At 36.1% G+C, this 24,777-nt stretch overlaps 1 protein-coding gene across 1 annotated transcript; it reads left to right on the forward strand.

The window, feature by feature from the left end:
- The first annotated feature begins 12 nt into the window (after positions 1 to 12).
- On the forward strand, positions 13 to 23,811 carry LOC130244193 (saccharopine dehydrogenase-like oxidoreductase). Its single transcript, XM_056476495.1, has 12 exons — positions 13 to 259; positions 7,391 to 7,503; positions 9,249 to 9,329; positions 10,672 to 10,801; positions 11,357 to 11,406; positions 11,540 to 11,670; positions 13,863 to 13,980; positions 17,517 to 17,636; positions 18,365 to 18,421; positions 18,492 to 18,603; positions 18,687 to 18,768; positions 23,620 to 23,811. The coding sequence occupies exons 1-12, from the start codon at positions 61 to 63 to the stop codon at positions 23,708 to 23,710; spliced, it is 1,284 nt and encodes a 427-aa protein (XP_056332470.1). The 5' UTR covers positions 13 to 60; the 3' UTR covers positions 23,711 to 23,811.
- The last annotated feature ends 966 nt before the right edge of the window (positions 23,812 to 24,777 follow it).

The following is a 24,777-nucleotide window of genomic DNA, read 5'->3' on the forward strand; positions in this document are numbered from 1 at the left end:
CACTCCCAGCAGTCTGTCTCCTCCAGTCAGAACTATCAGCAACTCCACAGCTTTAAAGCCATGACGGCGTTCAGCACCTCACCCGGCAGACCCTACCACATTATCATCTTCGGCGCTTCGGGCTTTACCGGACAGTTCGTGGTGGAGGAAGTGTCCCGCTGCGCGTCCGAGGGTCCCAAGGGGAGTTTGAAGTGGGCCGTCGCGGGCAGGAGCAAAAGCAAACTGGAGAAAGTTATCGAGCAAGCCGCTGCAAATCTCAGTGAGTAAATAAAACAACTGCAATGTGTGTACATTTTAAATAAGTGAGCGAATCTAAAGTCGACTTTGCAGAGAGTTTATGTAATGAGAATAAAGTGATAAATTACGTAAAATATATGAGTAACTAACAATTTATGTGTTACTTCATATTAATTGTGTTGTTTTTTATGGAAAGTGATGTAAAAGAGTTTTAAAGACTGATATCTAATTAAAATTGGGATAAAGCTTTTTACCAAACTTTTTACCAAACACTGTTTATTTGCACATCAAAAACACAACCATGGCAACCAACTGACATTATCATAGTTTATACTGTGTTTGTGTCAAATCATAATGAATATTATTGTCTATAAACAATTATAGCATAGCATAGTATTTTTTTAAATAATAGTAAACTTTTGAATGAGTTTATTGGCATTGTTTTTGCAGCCTGTGGTAGTAATATAGTAACTACTCATTTGCAGTGTTAGTAATATATGTAGTAATATGGTAATAGTCTACTTTAAAAATAAAACGTTATATATAAGTAGCTAAATGTGTGACATGTTTACTGTTTATTTAATGTGAAAGTAACTTATGTGTTGTTATTTTTCATTTTTTTAAAGAGTAAGATCGGTTTATATTTTGTTTACCCAACACTGTTTACTTGTAACATTACCTCAAAAACAAAACCATGGCAACCAACCGACCTTATCTTTTTTATATATTTTTTAAACTGTGTTTCTTTTAACCCTGCAGAGAAAAAAACAGCTTAAACCAGCCGAGGCTGGTTGGCTGGTTTACCAGCCTGGTTCTAGAGAGGTTTTGGCCATTCAAGGCTGGTTTCCAGCCATTTCCAGCCTGGTCTTAGCTGGTCAGACTGGGAGATGACAAGCTAAAACCAGCTATGTTCAGTGTAAACCAGGCAGGTCAAGCTGGTTTTAGCTGGTCATTTTCGAGCCTGACCAGCTAAGACCAGGCTGGAAATGGCTGGAAACCAGCCTGGAAATGGCCAAACCCCTCTAAAACTTGGTTGGTTGACCAGCTAAAGCCAGCCAACCAGCATAGGCTGGTTTAAGCAGTTTTTTTTTCAGCAGGGAAATCATATGAATTTTTTAATTAACTTTTGAGTGAATTTATTTGCATTTTTTTTACAGTCTGCTAATAATATTGTAAAACTACTCATTTGCAGTGTTATTAGTAATATATGTTAGTAATAAAGTTATATAGTAGGCGACTTTAAAAATTTGACGTTATATATAAGTAACTAAATGTGTGACATGTTTACTTTTTATGTAAAGTAATGTGAAAAAGAAATGTATGTGTTATGGTATTTTTTACATTTTTTTAAAGAGTAAAATATTTTTTTTACCCAACACTGGGTAAAAAGTTATCACGAAAGCCACCACAAATCTCAGTGAGTGAAGACAACTGCAATTTGTGTACATTTTAAATAAGTCAGCAAATGTAAAGTCAACTTTTCAGGGAGTTTATTTGCAGTGCAGAGAATAAAGTGATATATTACCTAAAATATATGAGTAACCAACTTATATATTAAGCAACTTGTTTGTTACCTAATATTATTTTTGCTGTTGTTTTTTTATAGAAAATAATGTGAAAAAGTTTTTTAAGACTGACATCTAATTAAAATTGTGATAAAGTTATTACTTTTTTACCGAACACTGTTTACTTGTAAAACAAAACCATGTCAAGCAACTGTCATTATCATAGTTTTATACTGTGTTACTGTTAAATCATAAGGAATCCTATTGTCTATGAACAATTATAGCATAGCATAGTATTTTTTTAATTAATAGTAAAATTCTGAATGAGTTTATTTGCATGGTTTTTACAGTCTGTGGTAGTAATAGTATAACTACTCATTATTTGCAGTGTTATTAGTAATATATGTTAGTAATAAAGTGGGCTACTTTAAAAATATAACGTTAAATTTAAGTAACTAAATGTGTGACATGTTTACTGTTTATGTAAAGTAATGTGAAAGCGTGTGTTATGTTATTTTTTCCGTTTTTTAAGAGTAAGATCAACTTATTTTTTTTATTTTTTTTTCCAACACTGTTTCCTTGTACCTCAAAACCATGGCACCCAAATGAAATTATCGTTTACTGTTTTTACCGTATCTGTTAAATTGTAATGAATAATGTTATAATCTTTTTTTTTTGTGTTTTTGCTATCTAAAGAGTCAAAGATTGAACGTGTATACTTATGTTACTGTATCATATTCATCATCTAAGTTTAGTTATCCTTTTATCTGAAAAATATTGTAAACTGTAGGAGTGGCAAACTTGGCAAAGTTGTGAGTGTTGAAGGGTTGCACTGATTGACTTTCTGTCAGCTCTGCAAAATTATAACTTCAACATTTAGTCTTGGAACAAAGATATTTTAACCACAACATAGGATGCCATAGTGTTTTTGCAGTCCAGGTAATATCATACAAGGAGAAAAAAAATCATTTGAACTATTCGAGTTTGAGCTGTATCTATAAGAATTGTTCACTTATTTCTGTAGTTCATATGAATTGTCTTATCACTTTGCATTTATTCAAACTAGTATGACTTTATGGCAAGGTTATAATACATACAAATAAATACTATTAGTAAATATTACCTCTTGGGTTTTAAAGGGCACATAGTTTACCTCTTTTTTATGATTTAATATTAATATTATGGTTCTTCTGAGTGTGTCAGTGTAGGTTCAGTTTAAAACACAATTCAGATTTTTTTATTATAATGTGTTAAAAAGTGTCATGTTGGGGGCGTGTCCACAGTTCGCTGATTTATGGGTGTGTTGCTTCACATGTAAATTAGTTTCGGCTTCCCGCCAAAGTAACAAGGGGGCGGGGCCATGAGCTCACCCGCTCTGCGTTTGCAACAGAGTCTGACAGGCAGACTGCGAAGGGAGCTGGAGTGAGAGGTACAGCATTCAGTCGTACATATACGACTCTGACACAGACCAAGCAGAGAGTACAAAATCAATTGTGTCTTTGTACAGTTTTACAGCCAACTGTGTGCTAGTTTCAAGTGCCGAGCTTGTACACCGAGTCTAATAACCACGCACACTGAATTAACTTTGACTGAGGCACCGGATACGCCGCTCGAAGCCGCGACACGGCACACCAGACACTCTCTGTGGCGCGGCAGATACATGAAGTGTCCCGAATCATCGCGCCACGCATTTTTGAATTCTAAACATAGGTTTCTGCAGCGGTCCGCGGCGCCCAGCCGTTGACTTGAGTGTACCCTAATAGAAACCTATGTTTAGAATTCTAAAACGCATGCTAGTTAAGATCACAGGGAGCTTCTGGGATCGTGAGAAATGCAAACGACTGAAGTATAAGGTAGACTCAATGAGAAGTACACATGTTTGCAAACCTACCTAAAGATACAACCAATAATTCCGATTAGAGCGATAATGTGGAGAATATTGATCTTGTGTTGAGCCCAATGAGCCTTGCATCTAAAAATAGAGATAGGGTGTTCCTTTAGTGATATTGCTTTGACTCACGCTGAAAATGGCGGACGTGAATTAACAAACTGAGGATATGATAACGTGCCTGTCAATCAATATTGGTGGGCAGGGGGACCGCTCTCCTACGTAAAGTTGCGGTCGGTTTGAAAACTGCTCCAATTGGTCCACCGTTTTTTATGTTGTTAAATTGAAAAAAAAAGCACTGGGTGTGTTTATATCACCCCAATATGACAGTCTATACACCATACATGCACATATGGCTGTCCAAACAGCTTGAAAAGTAGATTTTTTTACCATAGGTGCCCTTTAAAGTTTGCAAAAGATTTTAACCCTTTGATGCACTACATGGGTCTAAAGTGACCCGTCTAAAGTTATTTTTACTATATCTATTTTATAGCTTGTGCATCAAAGGGCTAAGAGATGTACTTTGACAAGGTTATTATTATCACATCAATTCAACTAAAATAAAAGTACAAACATGAAAATAAATAAAAGCTAAAAGTGGGAAAATGTAATAAAAAAACGATATAATTTTTATTTAAAAATAAAATTACTGAAATAAAAAATCCCATTAAAAATCTGCAAAAATAAATCTATAGTTCAATTACACAGCCAAAGTTTGGACATTTATATCTTGTAAGATATAAAACATTCATCTTTTATTATTTTTGATTGAAGGGATCTACTGAGTCATATTCTACATTTTATTCTACTTTTATTATAAGTACAAGAGGAAACATTGTAAACTGTAGGAGTGGCAGACTTGGCAAAGATCTGAATATGTTAGAAGGGTTGCACTGACCCATCTAGACTGGACTGAACTCGATCTTTAGTGCTTTTAACTAAACCAAAATCACCCTTAATCTCGAGAAGTTGATACTTTTCTGCTGTAACACATTCGTAGGATGTTGCATTGTTTATACAGTACATATAATATATGCATTTTTATAACAGTGGGCTCTTGTGTCATGGTGGCCTTCAGGGATGGTTTAATTAATCCTGGACAGCTGATGGAAAAATATATTCCACTGACATTTTCCATCGCTTTAATCATCTAGCTTTGAATGGATCTTTTAAAACAGAACATTTGCTCTGAGTTAAATTTAGATATTACTGAGAATTAATGGCAGAGCAGACCAGCCACTGAGTGAGAAATGCAATATGTTTTATTCCTTTTTTAAATATTTCCCAAATAATGTTTAACAGAGTATTTCCTATATATACTTTTTCTTTTGGAGAAAGTCTTATTTGTTTTATTTCGGGTAGAATAAAGGCAGTTTTATTTTTAAAAATGTTAAAAAAGGTCAATATTATTAGCACCCTTAAGCAATTTTTCCCCTATTGTCTACAGAACAAACCATCGTGATTTGCCTAATTACACTAACTTGCCTAGTTAACCTAATTAACCTAGTTAAAGTCTATATGACCGGAAGCTGCGACCATTTAAAAAAATGTTTTGGATTGTGACGCAGTTTCTAGATAAACAGAATATTAAATGAGAAAACAGTGGGCATGGCTTGTTTTTTTAAAAACATATTCATAGTCTGTTTACTCCTTTATGACGCCTTTTAGAATGTAGTAATAATGGTATTATAATTCAATCAAATTGATTTTAATTTAATGAAAAAAATATATCCTTGCATAGTTTTACGGTAAAGTCTAGATAGGATATGGCTGCGGATATGCACATCAATATAGCATCTTTTTTGTAACACTGTTTAACAATAATATTTTTACAGTACTGTGACTGTTGAGTTTAGGGTTGGGGTGGGGGTAGGCGTTAATAAAATACAATTTATTGGGTAATTTAATAAATAAAATAAATAATATTCAATACTACTATTTTTACATTACTGTGACTGTTGGGTTTAGGGTTGGGGTGGTGGTAGGCATTATTAAAATACAATAAATGGGAAATTTAATAAATAATATGAATAATTCTCATTAACTTCCAGCCACAACCGTATCTGATCTAGCAACAACCTAGTTTTTTCTTATCTTATTATTTTGTACAAGATATAATACAGTTGAGAAATATCAAACAAGCAACAGTGCTGTTTTTCCTGAATGTTTCATGAATGAAAGTGCAAATGTGGTAATAACTTTCTGTCAATACAGAGAGTATTTGTCCATCTTTGGTTTGAATTATTGTGATTATGGGCAAATCAAGTGATTTTATCCATAATTTGTCATTTCTATTTGTTTGCCAAAAATGAATTAGCTGTTTTGAATGAATTGTTCGCATAAATAATTCAGTTAATCACTGAGACTTGTCTTTAGCATCATTTTTATTCATCCATAACAGGCTTAAGTCAAAGTACCAGAATAAAAACATGAAATGTTGTTTTTTAGCAGAAAAAAAAACATTATTTCCTCATATATTTTGTCCTCTATATTTTAGTTTGCCTAGAATGAATATATATTCAGTTGAAGACAGAATTATTAGCCCCCCTTTGAATTTTCTTTTTTTAAATATTTTTCAAATGATGTTTAACAGAGCAGGGAAATGTTCACAGTATGTCTGATAATATTTTTTATTCTGGAGAAAATCTTATTTGTTTTATTTCAGCTAGAATAAAAGCAGTTTTGAATTTAAACACCATTTTAAGCACAAAATTATTAGCCCCTTTAAGCTATTTTTTTTCGATAGTCTACACAACAAACCATCATCATACAATAACTTGCCTAATTACCCTAACCTGCCTAGTTAACCTAATTAACCTAGTTAAGCCTTTAAATGTCACTTTAAACTGTATAGAAGTGTCTTGAAAAATATCTAGTCAAATATAATGTACTGTCATCATGGCAAAGATAAAATAAATCAGTTATTAGAAATGAGTTATTAAAATTATTATGTTTCGAAATGTGTTGAAAAAACGTCTCTCTGTTCAACAAATTGGGGGAAAAAAAATAAACGATGGCGAATAATTCAGGGGGGCTAATAATTCTGACTTCAACTGTGTGTGTTTGTATATATATATATATATATATATATATATATATATATATATATATATATATATATATATATATATATATATATATATATATATATATATATATATATATACAATTGTATTTATTTATTTTTTTCAGTTGGCTACTGAACAAACCACTGTTGTCCAAATACTTGGCTAATTAAATAGTTAATCTAATTAATTGCACTTAAGGTGGAGTGGAATGTCTTGCAAAATAACTAGTAAAACATTATGTATCATCATTGCAAAGACACAGGAACTTAGTCATAAGAAATTAATTAATAAAACTGTTATCTTTAAAAATGAAATAAAGAAAAAAAAATCTGTTAAACAGCACTTGGGAAATATTTGACAAATAATTTACATTTCTCTGGATTCACTGGAATTTCAATTTGATTTATTTATTTATTTATCTATCTATCTATCTATCGTATACCCCATTTTCTAATACTATTCACGATTTCTTAATGTTAAAGATCCTTTACCTTTGTGTACAAACTAAATTATTGATGATATTTTTTATTTGACCTAGACTATTTTTGCATCTCTTCAGTGCATTCATCATGACCACAAATAAATAACTGTCTTCCCAATTTGCCTTAAACACAACCCAGTATTGTTTACATAATTACACTGAACGTGCAGTATATTCTTATCAGTGTGATGCCTGAAATGTTTGTCCTCAGGTAAGCCAGAGCTGAAGACTGAGGTGGATATTATAGTTGCAGATGTCAGTGATCAGGAGTCACTGGCTGCCATGTGCAAACAGGCTGTCATTGTGCTCAGCTGTGTTGGGCCTGTAAGTACCATCATCAATCACTTACTAGTGTATGTGTGTGGGGGGGGGGCAGCTTTTTTATATAGTTGATTTGTCATAAAGCATCAGGCTAATGATACATTTATTTATTATAATATAGCACCATGATGTTTGCAAAGCTTGCTACATCAGGCTGATAAGTGTGTGTGATTATGTGTGGTGGTGCAATTCTGCTCTCCTAAAACAAGATAATGAAGTTTGTACTTTGAGTCTTGCGTGAGGTTGTCTTTTTAGATCATCTTCTGTTTTGGAAAAATAAATACATTTTATGTCCTATACAGTTGAAGTCAAAATTATTATTATTATTTTATTTTACTTTTTCAAATATTTTCCAAATGATGTTTAACAGAGCAAGACATTTTTCATAGTATTTCCTATAATATTTTTTTTATTTCAGCTAGAATAAAAGCAGTTAAAAATTTTTTTTAAACCATTTTAAGGTCAATATTATTCTTTGATTGTCCACAGAACAAACCATCATTATACAATGACTTGCCTAATTACCTTAACTTGCCTAATTAACCTAGTTAAGTCTTTAAATGTCACTTGAAGCTGAATACTAGTATCCTGAAAAATATCTAGTCAAATGTTATGTACTGTCATCATAGCAAAGGTAAATTAAATGAGTTATTAGAAATGAGTTATTAAGACTATGTTTCGAAATATATTGAAAAAAATCTGCTCTCAGTTAAACAGCAATTGGGGAAAATATACAATGGGGCTAATAATTCTGATATCAATCGTATTAGTGAGGATTGTTTTTTCAAGGATTTTTAGATAATACTGTACATATTGTGTAATACTATGTACACTATTATTCAAAAGTTTGTGTCAGTAAGTCTATAGTAAGTCATGCCTGCATTTCTTTGATGAAACACAGTAAAAATATGAACAGTGTTGGGATAACGCATTACAAGTAACGCAAATTACATAATAATATTACTTTTCTAAGTAACAAGTAACACATTACTTAAAAAATGAGGTAATAATATTTGAGTTACCTTTTTAAAAAATGTAACTCGAGTTACTTTTAAGGTTAATTAATATGCTTTTAAAAATAGTTTGCTGAATTAGAATTAGTGTAATCATGTTGAATCACACTCAGTAAGTAAATGTGCTCCTTGCAGGAACAGACAAAAACCAAGATGGCAGAGCCTTACATTTCTGTGATGGAAGTATTCTCATTATTTTGAACACATTGAAGAAAAAGGGATCGTCTCAATGGACAAAGACAAAAATACAAAAGTATAAATACAGCAACTTTCATTAATCTGTACTGCATGTATAGCGTTAGGAGGTTTTCCAAAAGTAACATTTATTTATTAGTTTTTTTAAGGTAAATGAACGTTACACAGTGTGTTATTAAATGCAGAGCGCCTCTATTTAAAAAAAAAAGAAAGAAAAATACCTGTTTAGTTCTGAAAGAGATCAAGCCTCAGGCATGTTTGAAAAAGTAACTCAAGAGTGACTTTTTTGGGGAGTAACTCAATATTGTAATGCATTACTCTCCCCTACACTTAATATGAAACGTAAAAAATGTTTGCAATTTAGAATATATTTTTCTAAGTTATAATATAGTTTAACATGTAACTTAATTCCTTTTGTTGTGAATTTTCAGCATCATTACTCCAGTCTTCAGTGTCACATAATCCTTCATAAATCAGTCCAATATGCTGAAGAAAAAAGTTATCAGATTTATTAACTTAAACTTATTTTTATTTTTACAGTACAGGTTTTTTGGTGAACCTGTTGTGAAGTCTTGTGTGGAGAACGGAGCTCACTGCCTTGATATCTCTGGAGAACCACAGGTGCTTTTCCTGACACTCTGACACTTATATTATTTATTTATTTACTTACTTATTTTCGTTAAAGATCGTAACTATATTTTAGTCATCCTGATGCCATCGTTACCTATTTATTTTATTTATATGTATATTAGTAATATATGCCTGAGAGAAATATGATATGCAACAAATGAGGGTAAAGAAAAGTGATTTAAAAGCCATTTTGATGAAAAATTAGAGTGTTTTCACTTGCACTGCAATTTTGTCAGTTACCTGTATGCATGGCCATTATAGAGATACATTGGTCTACTTATTAATCTGTGTAAGCTATGTAAAAAAACATATGTAAGGTGCTAAATCATATGGAGAAGGTCTTCGTAAGCAGAAAGGATGTAATATATTGACAAACTGAATTTAATAGGCTTTATTTTTACATATGCTTGATTTGTTATAACTTTTGGGTCTTTAGTACTCTTTTTTTTCCTTGTTCAACCAATCCACTTGTTAAATGTGACTTCACGCGAAGCGGCGTCCGGGTCCAAGCGCTATATCAAACTGTATGGGGAGACTCATCAAATGATAATAATAAACGTTTACAAAGCGCTGTAATACTTTTGAAAATCCCGATCGCAATGGATATATCCATGCCTAGTATCCAATAGGCTTTATGGGATAGTAAAGTGTCCATCAGATGCACTATTTTCTGCTGGAAGAAATAGGCCATCCAGTACTTCTCTCCTTCTGTTTTTTTGTCACAGTCAGCCAGTCAGTCAGCATGTAACCTTAAAGGGTAAACAATTGACGCACTACTACGGTTACAGAAAAGTTTGCGCTGTTATAATTAATATCCCTTTAATAAGTTTTGGTGCGATTATCACCCGCTATTAGAAAAATTGAATGTTTTGAATGAGAAGCTGTAATGTAGCCGTGGCGGGATAAATCTTGGCGAAGAATGAATGTAGCAGAAACCATGTACTTATATTGTAGTGAAATATGAGATTTTTCTGGTGCAGCGATATTCTTTGTATAAATGTGGCTAATTGTAAGATATAGTTTAAAAATATATCACTCAAGCACGAGCACCGTCTTTATAAAAATCAGCAGCACGTAATCATTCAATTAGCATAAATTTACCTATTTGTCAGGGACTTGATGCATTTAGAAACACTTGCTTCATTTGGAAATAATTCAGCTATTTTGAACGAATCATTTTAATGGATGTTTCATGCAATAACTGACACATACTAGTAGTTTTAGTCTCATTTATTTGTCTACACACACTGAAGTATCTCAATCAGGAATGTGTATCAAATAAATGGACTCTGTTTTGAAAGTTTTGTTGACTGGAACATCATATTGGTTTTAGTTTCTGGAGGGGATGCAGCTAAACTACCATGACCAGGCTTCTGAAAAGGGGGTCTACATTGTGGGAAGCTGTGGTTTTGACTCCATTCCTGCAGACATGGGTGTCATTTACACCCGCGACCAGTTTAAAGGTATGTTTGGCAAATATTATATTATATTATATTATATTATATTATATTATATTATATTATATTATATTATATTATATTATATTATATTATATTATATTATATTATATTATATTATATTATATTATATTATATTATATTATTTTTAACCAGTAGCAAACGACACTGGTGGTCAAATGTTTGGATCAATTAAGGGTTATTTTGCTTTATAAAAAGGTCTCTTGATATCTCCAAGGCAGAATTTATTTGATACAAATACAGTTTAAACCATAATATTGTGATCTATTAAAACAATATTTGTAAATGTAACTTCTTTCTGTGATAGTACCTCAGTCTTTAGTGTCACATGATCCCTCAGAAATTGTTCTGATTTGGTGCTCAGAAGTGTTCAGTGTTTAGTTATTAAACAATCAGTGTGGTGGAAAAGAGTTTTTGCTGCTTTTTTTATGATTACATGAGCAACAGAAAACTCATCATAAGCATTTATTATAGATGCATTAATTTGACGTCTAAATAACATGTTTAAAATAATATGAATGTTGTTTATTTTATTTCCAGGGACACTGACAGCAGTTGACAGCTTTCTGACTCTAGGCTCAGGCCCAGAGGTTGGTGTTTTCATGTTTTAAACCTAAAATTAAATCCACAAGAATTAAAGATCTGAACACTTGAAAATCAGTGTTTTTTTTTTTAAAAGGGTTTATGAGTAAATCTCAGCTGATCCACATCATGTGTCCGCAGGGAGGCTGCCTTAATGATGGTACCTGGCAGTCTGCCATCTATGGTTTAGCAGACAAGGGCAAGTTGAAAAGCCTCAGGAAGAAGTTTGGTCACAAGCCTCTTCCTGTGGTTGGGCCAAAAATCAAACGGAGGTATGTACAGCAACAGCAAACAGACTTTGTATCATATTTATTTGCAGTACAGGGTTTTGCACCAAAGTTGCAGCTTTTCATGACCATTTTTTAGCCTCTCTTTACGTTACCCAATTCAATTAAAGTTGTTGTTACAGGGACTTACAGGGACTTACAGGCATCCTTGTTAAATAAACTATATTTCGCGGTGTCTGTAAGGTCTTAAGTTTCAAAAACAAAAATTTTATAATGCACTGAAATATTGCCTTGTTGGTCTTAAATCATTTTAAATTGGTCTTAATGTTAATATGTCCATGTAAAGCTACCCAATTGGCCAACACCCATCCAATCACCAGCAATCCATCCTAATAAAACTTTTAGCGACACTCTATTTACAACTCTACTTACCAATATGGTTTAACTATCTTCCTTACAATAACATTTGTTTAAAAGTTCTATTTGTATTATAGACAAATATGGTGGGGACACTGACCTAGACACACTGTTGTACAATCAGTTTATTATAATTTTTAAAGCTATTCAATCTTTTTTTTAAAAGAAATGTTAGTGTAAGGTATATTGAACTGTTTTGACGCATCATTTAAAATATGTGGCTAAAGCCCCGGTCAGATCCTACGATTTTGGGGTTTTGGGGATTCATAAACAACAATTGAGCATCGTGACATAAGATTCAATCGTTTCTTTTTGTGTAATGTGGCATAGTTCATGACAACCGATACCACGCCTGTGATGCCTCACGACACCAACGCAGAAAGTCTAGCATGTTTAATTTTTTTCTCGTTCTTCATGACAAGTTCTTTCACGTAGGTAAATCTGCAATAGGAGCGCAGAATTTCACGTTATCTCAGCGAGTGCTGCCGTTAATACGGCAGTCAGGTAATAAAAATAGGCTGGATATTTACTTATGGATGGCTGGGTCACGGGTGGATAAGATCAATCATTGGTTATACAAATTATAATAATTTTTTCAGTTTTAAGCAATTTTATCTGACAGACTGGCACACACATACAGACATCTCCTTTCTCACAACCAGTTTCTGAGTTCTCTCATCCTTCCAACAGAGTTTGTTCTTGGTAATCTGGGAACCTGTTTAGTGCTTTAGAGCCTGTCCTGCTTATTAAAATTCGTCAATAACAGTGAAGACAGTTTAATATAGGCTTCTCTGAAACTGTGAATATTTCACTTTAATTTTATTTAGGCTAAATTATTATTTTATTAAACAAACCAAGACAATCTCATGGCAATTCGTGTTTTGGCACTGAAGCATATAGCGGACATGTTTTGAAGCACTTCACCTCAAAGGTTCTTCATTATTCTTTTTTATCTAGTAGATAACTGACCAACAAAAAATACATTAGAATTAAGACACAAACTCTAACAAAGGAAATTTGTTTCAAAAAGATATTTTTTCCAAGAAAAATATATGAATTATATTTTGTTTGTGCCCATCCACTACTCAACTGTGTGGTGATAATTTGTTCCGCTCAATGGAAAAATAAGGATTTAATTCTCTGTCTCACTTGCGGCAAGTTCAGGCAATAGAGTGTTTAATAACATATGCAGGAAAATATACATTTAGATTTCAAAGAAATATCTTTTTATTAAAAATTAATCATAAGTTTGATCCTATCAATATCATAACGAATGCCCTTAAGAAATGTAGCCTAGTTGTCAGCAAGCAACAGTATACTGAGATTGAAATAAGATAAAAAAATGAAATTGAGATAATAAATATTGTTATATCAACACTTGTGACTGCATTGGGAAATAACGCTCGTCGTAGATGAAACGGGATGACTGATCGTGAAGGAACGTGTAGTCTGGCACATTTGTTACCCACGACAAATCAAGATTTTATAAAAAAAAAAAATCGCATAATCTGACATAGTGACTTTCGTAACCGACAATAAAAATCGTGTGATATGACCAGGGCTTAAGAAAAACTCATCTTTTTTTTAATGGGGCAAGTAAAAAAAAAATTCTGCTGGCCCAACCTAGCCATTAGAAAAAATCCTTAGTGCTTAGCCCTGTATAAGTCTGAAGTTTCATTCATAATGGTCTTAAAAAGGTCTTAAATTTGACTTGGTGAAACCTGCAGGAACCCTGGTATATGTATACATTTTAAATGGATGTGTAGATGATCTATAGGCAAGGATTAATGTACAAAACTCGAATTTCTCTCTCTCTCCAGGGGTTTGCTGTTTTACAGTAATGAGGTACAGCAGTATGCAATTCCCTTCATGGGCACAGATCCATCAGTGGTGAAAAGGACCCAGCGTTACCTGCATGAAGAACTCAATGACACTCCGGTGAGTCATAAAACTATTACAAATTGCTGTTGCTAACTGAAATAAGGTTGGCATTACTACTACTGATAATAAAGTTGCACTAGTTATCTGTGTACAACTTTACATGCCCATGATTTAAATTAAAATTATTTAATAGGCTTCAAGCAGACAGTACGAATATGAGTGTCAGAGTTTAACTCAACACTGAAGCAGTTAAACTGGATTTAAACTAAACTAGTTAAACAAGTAAACGCATGAGGTTTGAGGGAAAAAACATTCACATCAACAACATTAAAGCAGTAATTACTAAAGGTATAGTGTACTCAATTAGAAAACAGTTGTAACCATTTACTCACCATCAAGTGTTTTTTAAGAGTTAATTTTTCTGTTAAACACAAAAGAAGATATTTTGAAGAATGTTGGGAACTGGTTGTCGTTGACTTCCATAGTAGGGGAAAACTACTACAGTATGCACATCAACATTCTTCCAAATATATGAGGATGTGTTCCACAGAAAAACAAACTCAAACAGGTTTGTGGACCATGGATAAATTAGTTTAAATTTTTTGGAGGAACTGTCACTTTAAAGGAATAGATCACCCAAGGATGAAAATTACCCTATAATTTACTCATCCTCAAGGCATCCTTTGTGTATATGACTTTCTTTATTCAGATGAACACAGAGTAGTTTTTACTTTTATCCCGGCTTCTGTGTTGTATAAAAATGTTGGGTAGTGGCTATTTTTTGAAGCTTCCAAAAGTGCATAAATCATTCATAAAACTAACCCATACGCCTCCAGGGTGAACACACATGTTTTTTGATGCAAAACATTTCTACTTTTTAAATGATAAACACAAATCACTGACAAATACATGTTCTAGATCAGTGTTTCCCAACCCTGTTCCTGAAGGCACACCAACAGTACACATTTTCAAGCTCTCCCTAATCAAACACACCTGAATCAACTCACCAGAACATTAGAAGAGACTCCAAAACCTGAAGTGAATGGGTGAGATAAGGGAGACATACAAAATATGTACTGTTGGTGTGCCTCCAGGAACAGGGTCGGGAAACACTGTTCTAGATAACTTCTTAGCTGATCTCTGACCCAATGTATGACTCATGACTAGGGCCAGATGGAATCTGCGGACCTTTTACTACTATTTCTGTGGAGAATTTTGGTAAAAATCTGCAGATTTCTCCTGAGTTATTTTGGGAGTATCAAAACTAAAACCTTAATATTTGAAATAAAAAAATATCTTTGAAAATTTATTTAAAATGCAAATCCAATTAGATTCACTTTATTTGGTAAACAAAGCAAGTCTCTCATATAATATATCTACTCAAAGACAGAAAATATTACTGTACAAACTGCATTGTACATAAATCAGATGAACATTTTCATATTAGTCAATAATATTTAATATTAGTCAATAATATATACTCATAATACTCTTGCAAAAGTGCGACCCACCCCAGTTGTCACCCGCACTGCGGTTGGTACTTGGGCAGGTCTGAGGGTTACAGTGGGAGTAAATCCGCCACCCTCGGGATGGCCGTGCTTTCTCAGGCTGCTTCGGCCGTGGGCCTGGTGATGGTTTATTCCCCAGCCCCATGGCCGGACTGACTAGATGGGTGTTATGTGGAGGATATAAAGAGGCAAGACCTTCAAAGCCTCCCGTCCCCTTCTTCCCGGAAGTGCACAGTAAGCTCACGCAGTCTTGAAGGCACTTTTTTCCTGCCCGGTCTGCGTGCGCTTCCATCCTCACCATCCTTGGAGGATGGGCTGTCAGGTCTGATGAGGATTCGAACCCGCTCTCTCCTGCCGGGATGATGAGCGCGGCGTCGAATCTAGAAGCAGACTTTGTGGCTTTGCTTCCTCAGGCTGATTAGAGGGGTGTGATGTGAAGGATGAAGGCAAGACCTTCTAAGCCTCCCCATCCCCTTCTTCCTGGATGGGCACAGTAGGCTCACGCAGTGTGCTGCATGCACCTTCTCCCTCACTATGCATGCAATGGCCACCTACCAGCGCTACCGAGCGCAGGCGCTGGCCCAGCTGCGCGAGGATGGTTCCGACCCAGGACTGAGCATGAGCTCCGCACCGCAACCGACTATGCTCTTAAAAAAAATAAATAAAAAGTCGGCTGTGTGTGCCCTGGGAAGGACGATGGTCACATGCGTGATATGTGATACCTGGTGATATGCGTGATGTTGACAAAGTTCGCTTTCTTAACTCACCCATATCCCAGGCTAGCCTGTTCGGCGACACCATCTGTGAATTCGCCCAGGAATTCGCCCAGCTGCATTTGCCGGTGCTAAGGGGGCAACACGTGCTGGTCAAGACGGACAGCACGGCGGCGGTATTCACGGCATTCTTTTGCATGGACTCCCTATCTCTGGGCTAGTCCACAGGTTGTCACCAGGTCTCCCCTAGAAAAGTTTTGTTGAATAAAAAGTGTATACAGCTATACTTTGCTTGTTTTGGAAATTTCTAATTATTTTAAATTTGTAATTGAGAAATTATTTATTTTTTTGTTTATTTTTGGTGTGGCCAGAAAAAAAAATAGGTAAATCCTTAGTGTTGAGCCCTGAAAAGTCTTGTGAAATAAGAACTAATTGCAAAGTGACACTATAAAACCACAAACCATTTTCTCATGCTCACTGAGCAGGGTCATACAACACACAAAAAGTGAAATGAATGAGGACTCATATGGACATAACGCAAAATGTAAATTAAGTAATTTTAGGCATGCCAAAGTCCTGCATGTATGCATATAACTCTATATTTTCCTAACAACATAATTGTGGCTAGTAAAAATGCGTGGCTAGTAATGTTGAAAAACTACTAGCCACAGTGACTGCCGGCTGGTAATCAAAAAAGTTCATGTCAAGCCTGATTATAACATTTATGTTTACAGCATACTGTAATGCCAAGCCAACAAGTTTTCTTATTTGTTGTTGTCTTCTGTGGTAAACAAACAAGCATGTGTCATGTGAAGTCAACGATCAGCCAAGAAGTTAAATGCATATTAGTGCCTCTTGAAGTTTATAATTTAACATTTCGAAACATTTTTGTTGCAAAACACAATGATCCTCTTCATAAGAGATGACTTAAGAGTTAGTTTTGCAACAGAACTAAGCACTTTTGGAAGCTTTTAAAAAGTGGACATCACCCAGCACAATTCTACAATATGAAAGGGACAGGATCAAATCTGAAAGAAGAGCATCCTACACTGAAAAAAAAGTTTATATGGGCTGAATTTAAACAAATTAAATTGAGTAATGTTCAACTTAATTTGTTTGTTTAAATTCAGTCCAAATAAATAGTTTGCAACCAGTTACCTTAAAAAAATTGAGTAAATCCAATGAATCAGTTTTTTTAGTGTATACGCTGAGGATGCCTTGAGGATAAATAAATTATAGGGTAATTTTCCTTTAAGACTTAGTCAGTAATCTTTTCTAAATGTGGCATCTATCTTAATTAAACACTATAATTAAGATTACTGCAATATTAACTTGATTGCCATACATATTGTTTTTTATGTTATGTGTACAGGTTCAGTACGGGGCATACGCAGGTATTGGTGGGATTTCCAATGTTTTTAAATTTCTCATCGGTGGATTTATGTTCTGGTTGCTTGTGTTGTGCAGTTGTGGAAGAAAACTCCTCATTAAGGTAAAACATATGGATGTGTGGAATCAACATTGCTGCATTTGTTTTGAAGTCAATGTGGTTTGGGGATCTACGGGCGTACTCTCACTATTCTATCCGAACCGTGCCCAGGCCCATTTCCTGGATCGTTTGAGAAGTGTGAGTGCTTTGAATCGGGCTCCGGCACGGTTTACTTGGCCGGCCCTGCCCCGGTTGGAAGAGGTGTGCCAGAGCACGGTTCGGTTGGACTTTGGCGCGGTACGCGTGTGTGTGAGTGCAAAACGTACCTGAGCCCGAAACTAAAGACGAGACGTGACTTTTAAGGGACTGTTTCAAATGGATTAATTAATCATTCTTACTGTTCATTAAACGCAAACTGTTGTAGTTTATTAAAGACGCAAACCCCTCGCTGCTCGACAGCTGCACCTTTTGCAAACCTCCTAATTCCTGCAGCACAAGGACTTTATGATTGTTTATGAGCGTCAAAAGTGGCTGATCTGTTCGGCAAAATATTTGACTGCGTGTCATCAAACGACTAAAACAATATAACAAAAGAAATCTCCACTGTGCTGAGCGAGAGCGCTTACTGAACAGTGCATCATCAATGATGTAAGCGTGCCCAAGCCTAAATGTAATGTGAGTGCGGGCCGTCGGGGGAGACAGGAGGGGGGACAAGCATGCTTTGGCCCTGTTTAAGGCAACTGTACATAGTGTGAGCACGCCCTTATTCACATTTATACTTCAACCCACAGTATCCAGGGTTCTTCTCATTCGGCCTCTTCTCCACAGAGGGTCCTACTAAAAAACAGGTCAGATTATCTGTCGTATTATCTTGCAAGATCACAATTCCTTCATTTAAATGTGATATGCGCACCGCAGATCGAGGACGCTTCTTTCCACTTCATCTTTTTGGGAGACGGTTACACTGAAGGCCAGGACCCCAGCAAGGGCAAACCCAATGGCAAGATCTGTACTGAGGTCAAAGGACCAGGTACTGTATTAGTTCATATTAGTAAAGATGAAAAGCTGATTCAATTCTTAATTCTAATATTTATTTTGTGTGTTGTTTTCTAGAGATAGGATATGTCACCACACCAATCTCTATGGTTCAAGCTGCCATTACCATGTTGAATGAACCAGATTCCCTTCCACAAACGTGAGTTCTGCCAACTTATTTACACTTTATAAGTAACATTATACACACATCATGCATCACACACATCATTAAACCGGGTTCGCACAGGAAAATGCTTGAATCTTAATTTTAAAAGGTGCTTGAAAAATTTAATTGTGTTGCTTTCATATTAGAATCAGAAAGAGCTTTGTTGCCAGGTATGTTCACACATACAAGGAATTTGTTTTCATGACAGAGCTTCTACGGTGCAACAGAATTACAGAGACAGGACAAAAAACAGATAATAAATATATTTTAAAAATAAAAGTAAGTAGTGAATGCAAATATACAAATTGACAGGTGTATGTACAGGTATATTACTATATACAACATTATATGTGCAGCTGTTATGTGCAAATTGGCATGTGAAGTGTGTAGTTAAATAAGTGTATATGTGTATAAAAGTGTATAGCAAGTAGTGATGTTGGTTCCACAATAATTATCATCAAGTGTTCATGAGATGGATTGCCTGAGGGAAGAAACTGTTTCTGTGTCGGGCTGTTCTGTTGCGCAGTGCTGTCGACCAGAAAGTAAAAGTTCAAAGAGGAAGTGTGCTGGGTGTGAGGGGTCCAGAGTGATTTTAGCAGCCCTTCTGCTCGCTCTGAATAAGTACAGTTCTTGGGGAGTAGGAAGGGTTGTACCAATGATTCGCTCAGCAGTCCGAACTATTCGACGTTGTCTTCGGAGGTCGGATTTGGTAGCTGAGCTAAACCAGACAGTTATTGATGTGCAGATGACTGATTCATTTATGGAGGTGTAGAACTGTTTCAGCAGCTGAACTTCCTCAGCTGACAAAGAAAGAACAGCCTCAATGTGAGTGTCCCACTTCAGGTCCTGAGAGATGGTGGTGCCCAGGAACCTGAATGACTCCACTGCTGCCACAGTGCTGTCTATGATGCTCAGTGGGGGGAGAGCAGGGGGGTTTCTCCTGAAGTCCACTATCATCTCCACTGTTTTGAGCGTGTTGAGCTCCAGGTTATTGTGACTGCACCAGATAGCCAACTCCTTAACCTCCTGTCTGTAAGCAGACTCGTCACCGTCCTGAATGAGGCCGATAAGTGTGGTGTCGTCTGCAAACTTAAGGAGCTTGACAGAGGAGTCCTTTGAAGTGCAGTCATTCGTGTACAGGGAGAAGAGCAGTGGGGAGAGGACACACCCCTAGGGGGCGTCAGTGCTGATTGTGCAGGTACTGGATGAGAATTTTCCCAGCTTCACCAGCTGCTGCCTGCCCGTTAGGAAGCTGTTGATCCACTGACAGACAGAGGTTGGCACAGAGAGCTGAGTTAATTTGGGCAGGAGAAGTTTTGGGATGATAGTGTTAAAAGCCGAGCTGAAGTCAACAAACAAGATCCTCACATAGGTCCCTGGTCTGTCTAGATGTTGCAGAACATAATGCAGTCCCATATTTACTGCATCTTCCACAACCTGTTTGCTCTGTAGGCAAACTGAAGAGAGTCCAGTGAGGGTTCAGTGATGTCCTTCAGGTGGGCCAGCACCAGTTTTTCAAAAGACTTCATGACCACAGATGTCAGCGCCACCGGTCTGTAGTCATTTAGTCCTGTAAGTTTGGGTATCTTTGGGATGGGGATGATGGTGGAGCGTTTGAGGCAGGAGGGCAATTCACACAGCTCCAGTGATCTGTTGAAGATCAGGGTGAAGATGGGGGCGGGGGGTGGTGGAGGTGTTAATTGTGGAGTAAAGAGCAGTTCAGAGTGGGTGAAATTATTTAGTTTTAGTTTAGTTTTTATTAGTTTCAGTATTAAATCAGTTCTTGGTTTACCCGGGGTGCAGTTGTTCAAGTTTAGTTCAGTCACAGCATCGTACGGTTTGTGTTTGGTTCGCATGTGCAGTATTATCGGTTCACCGCTTCTCAATTTGATCTCAGTGTAACGTTACTGTTCTAATACCTGAATAAGAGTATATATTGGAATATTTAGAGTCAGAGGGGGAATTAGGCCTGTTAAAAAGTAAGTAGTTTGTGGATAAGTGCTTACTGAAAATCCAAATCTTTTCAAATGATTCAGTTCGATTTGGTGAACTAGTTCAACCGCTTCACTTAGAAGATCTGGTTAAAAAGATTAATTCGAGATCGCAATACAGTAATTAAACCCATTATTGGGCATAAATGTGTTAAAGTAATAGTTTTAAGTCTCTGTATTTAATGTAGCCACCGTGTTTTTTTTCGGGAGAAACACCGAGGATGACTGGAGGAGAACCGGCTCGATCTGGCTAATGCCGGCAGGACTTCAGACTCGGAGGTGCCGTACGGGTCAAACACCTGCAGCGCGGAGTAAATAGATGCTTCTAAAAGGCTTACAGTAAGATTATGTATTAAGTACATTTACAAAGACGAACATGAAGGAGGTTTTTGCTGTAATTGTAGTTAGTTTCAGTTAGTTGTGTATGTACACAATACAGTTTCAGTTAGTTCTAGTTTTTTTAAACTCTCGTTTTTATTTTTGTTTCAGTTAACAACAATTATTTTAAATTTTAGTTTTTGTTTTATCGTTTGTTTTCGTTAACTATAATAACCTTGATTGAGTCCTAGTAGGAATGCACACGTCTTCACAGAAACTGATTTAAGATGTAATGTCTCTGTGAGCTCATCCAGATCGTTTGCAGCAGCTTCTAAAACACTCCAGTCCTGTTTGATCTCCGCGTCGATTCTTCGTTGTGATATGCTCTGAACGGCTGATAGTCCGGTAGGTGAAAGCGCGTTGTCCGGTATGGTGTCGTTCAGCCAGGTTTCCGAGAAACACAGAGCAGCTGAATGCAGAAAATCCCTGTTTGTCTGAGAGAGCAGAATGAATTCATCTATTTTGTTGGGTAGAGAGCGGAGATTTGCCAGATGGATGCTAGGCAATGCAGTTTGAAATCTGTGTTGAAACCTGAAAGCGTTTGAGCAGCACCGCGTCTCCACCGACTACAATGTCCAACAAAACATCACATAAGCCCATGTCTGGAAAAATATTTGGTGTCATGTGATTTGTCTCTATCTGCAACTTTTTCTTAAACGTTAAGAGAAGACATTACATAAAGGTTACCACTTCATGTCTGAACAATGCATAAAATCTAAATAAATATCAATTTCAAATGGAAGATGACACTTTAGATGTGAGTAAATGCCATTTAAGATCATGGCCTTGGGAGAAACATGCCATCAAAAATGTTCATTAGAATACTACTACTAGAATGCTAATTATGCATGTACACTCACCGGACACTTTATAAGGTACACCTGTCCAACTGCTCATTAACGCAATTTCTAATCAGCCAATCACATGGCAGCAACTCAATGCATTTAGGCATGTAAACATGGTCAAGACAATCTGCTGCAGTTCAAACTGAGCATCAGAATGGGGAAGAAAAGTAAAAAAAAGAAAATATCCAGTAAGCGGCAGTTCTGTAGGCACAAATGCCTTGTTGATGCCAGAGGTCAGAGGAGAATGGCCAGACTGGTTCCAGCAGAAAGGCAACAGGAACTCAAATAAGCACTTGTTACAACCGAGGTATGCAGAAGAGCATCTCCGAACGCACAACACGTCCAACCTTGAGGCGGATGGCCTACAGAAGCAGAAGACCACACCGGGTGCCACTCATGTCAGCTAAGAACAGGAATCTGAGGCTACAATTCGCACAGGCTCACCAAAATTGAACAATAGAATATTGGAAAAATGTTGCCTGGTCTGATGAGTCTTGATTTTTGCTGCAACATTCAGATGGTAGGGTCAGAGTTTGACGTCAACACCATGAAAGCATGGATTCATCCTGCCTTGTATCAACAGTTCAGGCTGGTGGTGGTGGTGGTGTAATGGTGTGGGGGAGATTTTTTTGGTACACTTTGGGTCCATTAGTACCAATTGATCATCATATCAACACCACAGCCTATCTGAGTATTGTTGCTGACCATGTCCATCTCTTTATGACCACATTGTACCCATTTTCAGTTTCTACTTCCAGCAGGATAACACGCCATGTCATAAAACGTGAATCACCTCAGACTGGTTTCTTGAACATGACACTGAGTTCACTGTACTCAAATGGCCTCCACAGTCACCAAAGCTCAATCCAATAGAGCACCTTAGGGATGTGGTTGAACGGAAGTTTCACATCATGGATGTGCAGCCGACAAATCTGCAGCAACTGCGTGATGCTATCATGTCAATATAGACCAAAATCTCCTGAGGAATATTTCCAGTACCTTGTTGAATCTATGCCATGAAGGATTAAGGCAGTTCTGAAGGCAAAAGGGGGTCAACCTGGTACTAGTAAGGTGTCTCTAATAAAATGTATATATGTAGAGATTATATGTGTGTACAGTAAATATGTCATTTTGCTACACTTGTAACTTGTTTGAAAACTGAAAATGCACCTGAAAAGTGGAAACTGCTTGAAAGGGGCTTAAATTGGACTTTGGAAAAAGTGTAAGAGCCCTTATTAAAGACAGCAAACCATGATTGACCGTGTAGTCTGATATTTCTTGTCTATGACTCAGCAATCGGTAACACTTTATAATAAGCTTGTATTAGCTTATGTTAGTTAATGCATTTACTAGCATGAACAATGAACAGTACCTTTATTATTGTATTTGTAAGTTATTGTTAGTTCATGTTAATACGTGGTGCACTAACTAATGTTAACACACCTGAATTTGGATTTTACTAATGCATAAGTAAATGTTGAACTATGATTAATAAATGCTGTACATGTATTGTTCATTCTTAGTTCATGTTAGAAAATACATGAACTAATGAAACCTTATTGTAAAGGGTGACCGCATAATCTGACACAGATTCAAATCCTGAATGCATGTTATTGGTTGCTTCTCCACAGTGGCGGTGTGTACACTCCAGGAGCAACATTCGCCAAGACCACCCTCATCAAACGCCTCCACAAACACGGCATCGAGTTCTCTGTCATTTAAGTTTGAGATTAAACGCACAACCAGCTTGGCTTCTGAAGCATCTAATCGTTTGCTTGATTGAACGCAGAGAAATCTTGTTGCTATATGGAGCTTCCTATACAGTGTTGCTGTTTCCAGTTTAGTGTGCTGGCCTGCGCACACTGGGATGGTTTATTAGCATGCACTTTGTTCTGATGGCTGAGAATTTTGCACCGAGTGTGACACAAATCCTTTCATTTGATCAGCTGATTCTGTTTTGTAAATTTGATATGAATTGTGTTGTTTTTATCACTAATAGAAATGCTAGCTCTCGCAGATGACAGACATCTCTAAAAAGATATTACAAGCACACCAAAAGGTTGAAAGAAAATGGTTTAAGAAAGCAGCACTGCTTTTTTTGTCATTATAACTTGATATATTTGTGAATCCTATTGCAGAACTGCAGTATTACAAGAAATGAGAAGAAAAAAATGTTTTACAGACCAATGAACCAGTGAACTATATGAAAGATTGCAGAATACTGTTCTTGTTTGTTTGTTTGTAAAAAATAAAGAATATATCAAACCAGATTTCAGGATGTAAGCTATTAAGAGCTGTGTGTCTAATATTACTGATGAAATGTATGTTGTATTGTTCATATGTTCATACAGTTTTTGTTTGTTTTGTATTTTATAATGTATTACAAAGTCTCAGCTTTTAAAATCCATAGATATTTACATTAGGCATCACTTACGTTTGTTGTCTATTGTTGTCTATTGGAAGGAATGCGTCAACCGAGCCACCATTTTAGTACAGGGTAGCGCTCCTTTGAAATGAATGTGGGACCAAGATGCAGGCCATCCGGAGATATAGACATAGATATAGACATAGTTTCAGACATAGATTCCTGGTGGTCAGTGTGCAAATATTTTTTTTAATTATGAAAATGATAATTTTACATCACTTTTTTACATCGATGGATGTGACGTTTGTGTGCATGGAGATGTATTATCATCCCTCCCTGTTAAATTTGATCTAGCCCATGTCCTGAAACATACCCCCCTCCTGCTTTCTCTTCCAATACTAACAAAGAGAGCAATTAGTTTGTG

Source organism: Danio aesculapii, chromosome 17, assembly GCF_903798145.1.
Source record: "Danio aesculapii chromosome 17, fDanAes4.1, whole genome shotgun sequence".
Taxonomy (NCBI): domain Eukaryota; kingdom Metazoa; phylum Chordata; class Actinopteri; order Cypriniformes; family Danionidae; genus Danio; species Danio aesculapii.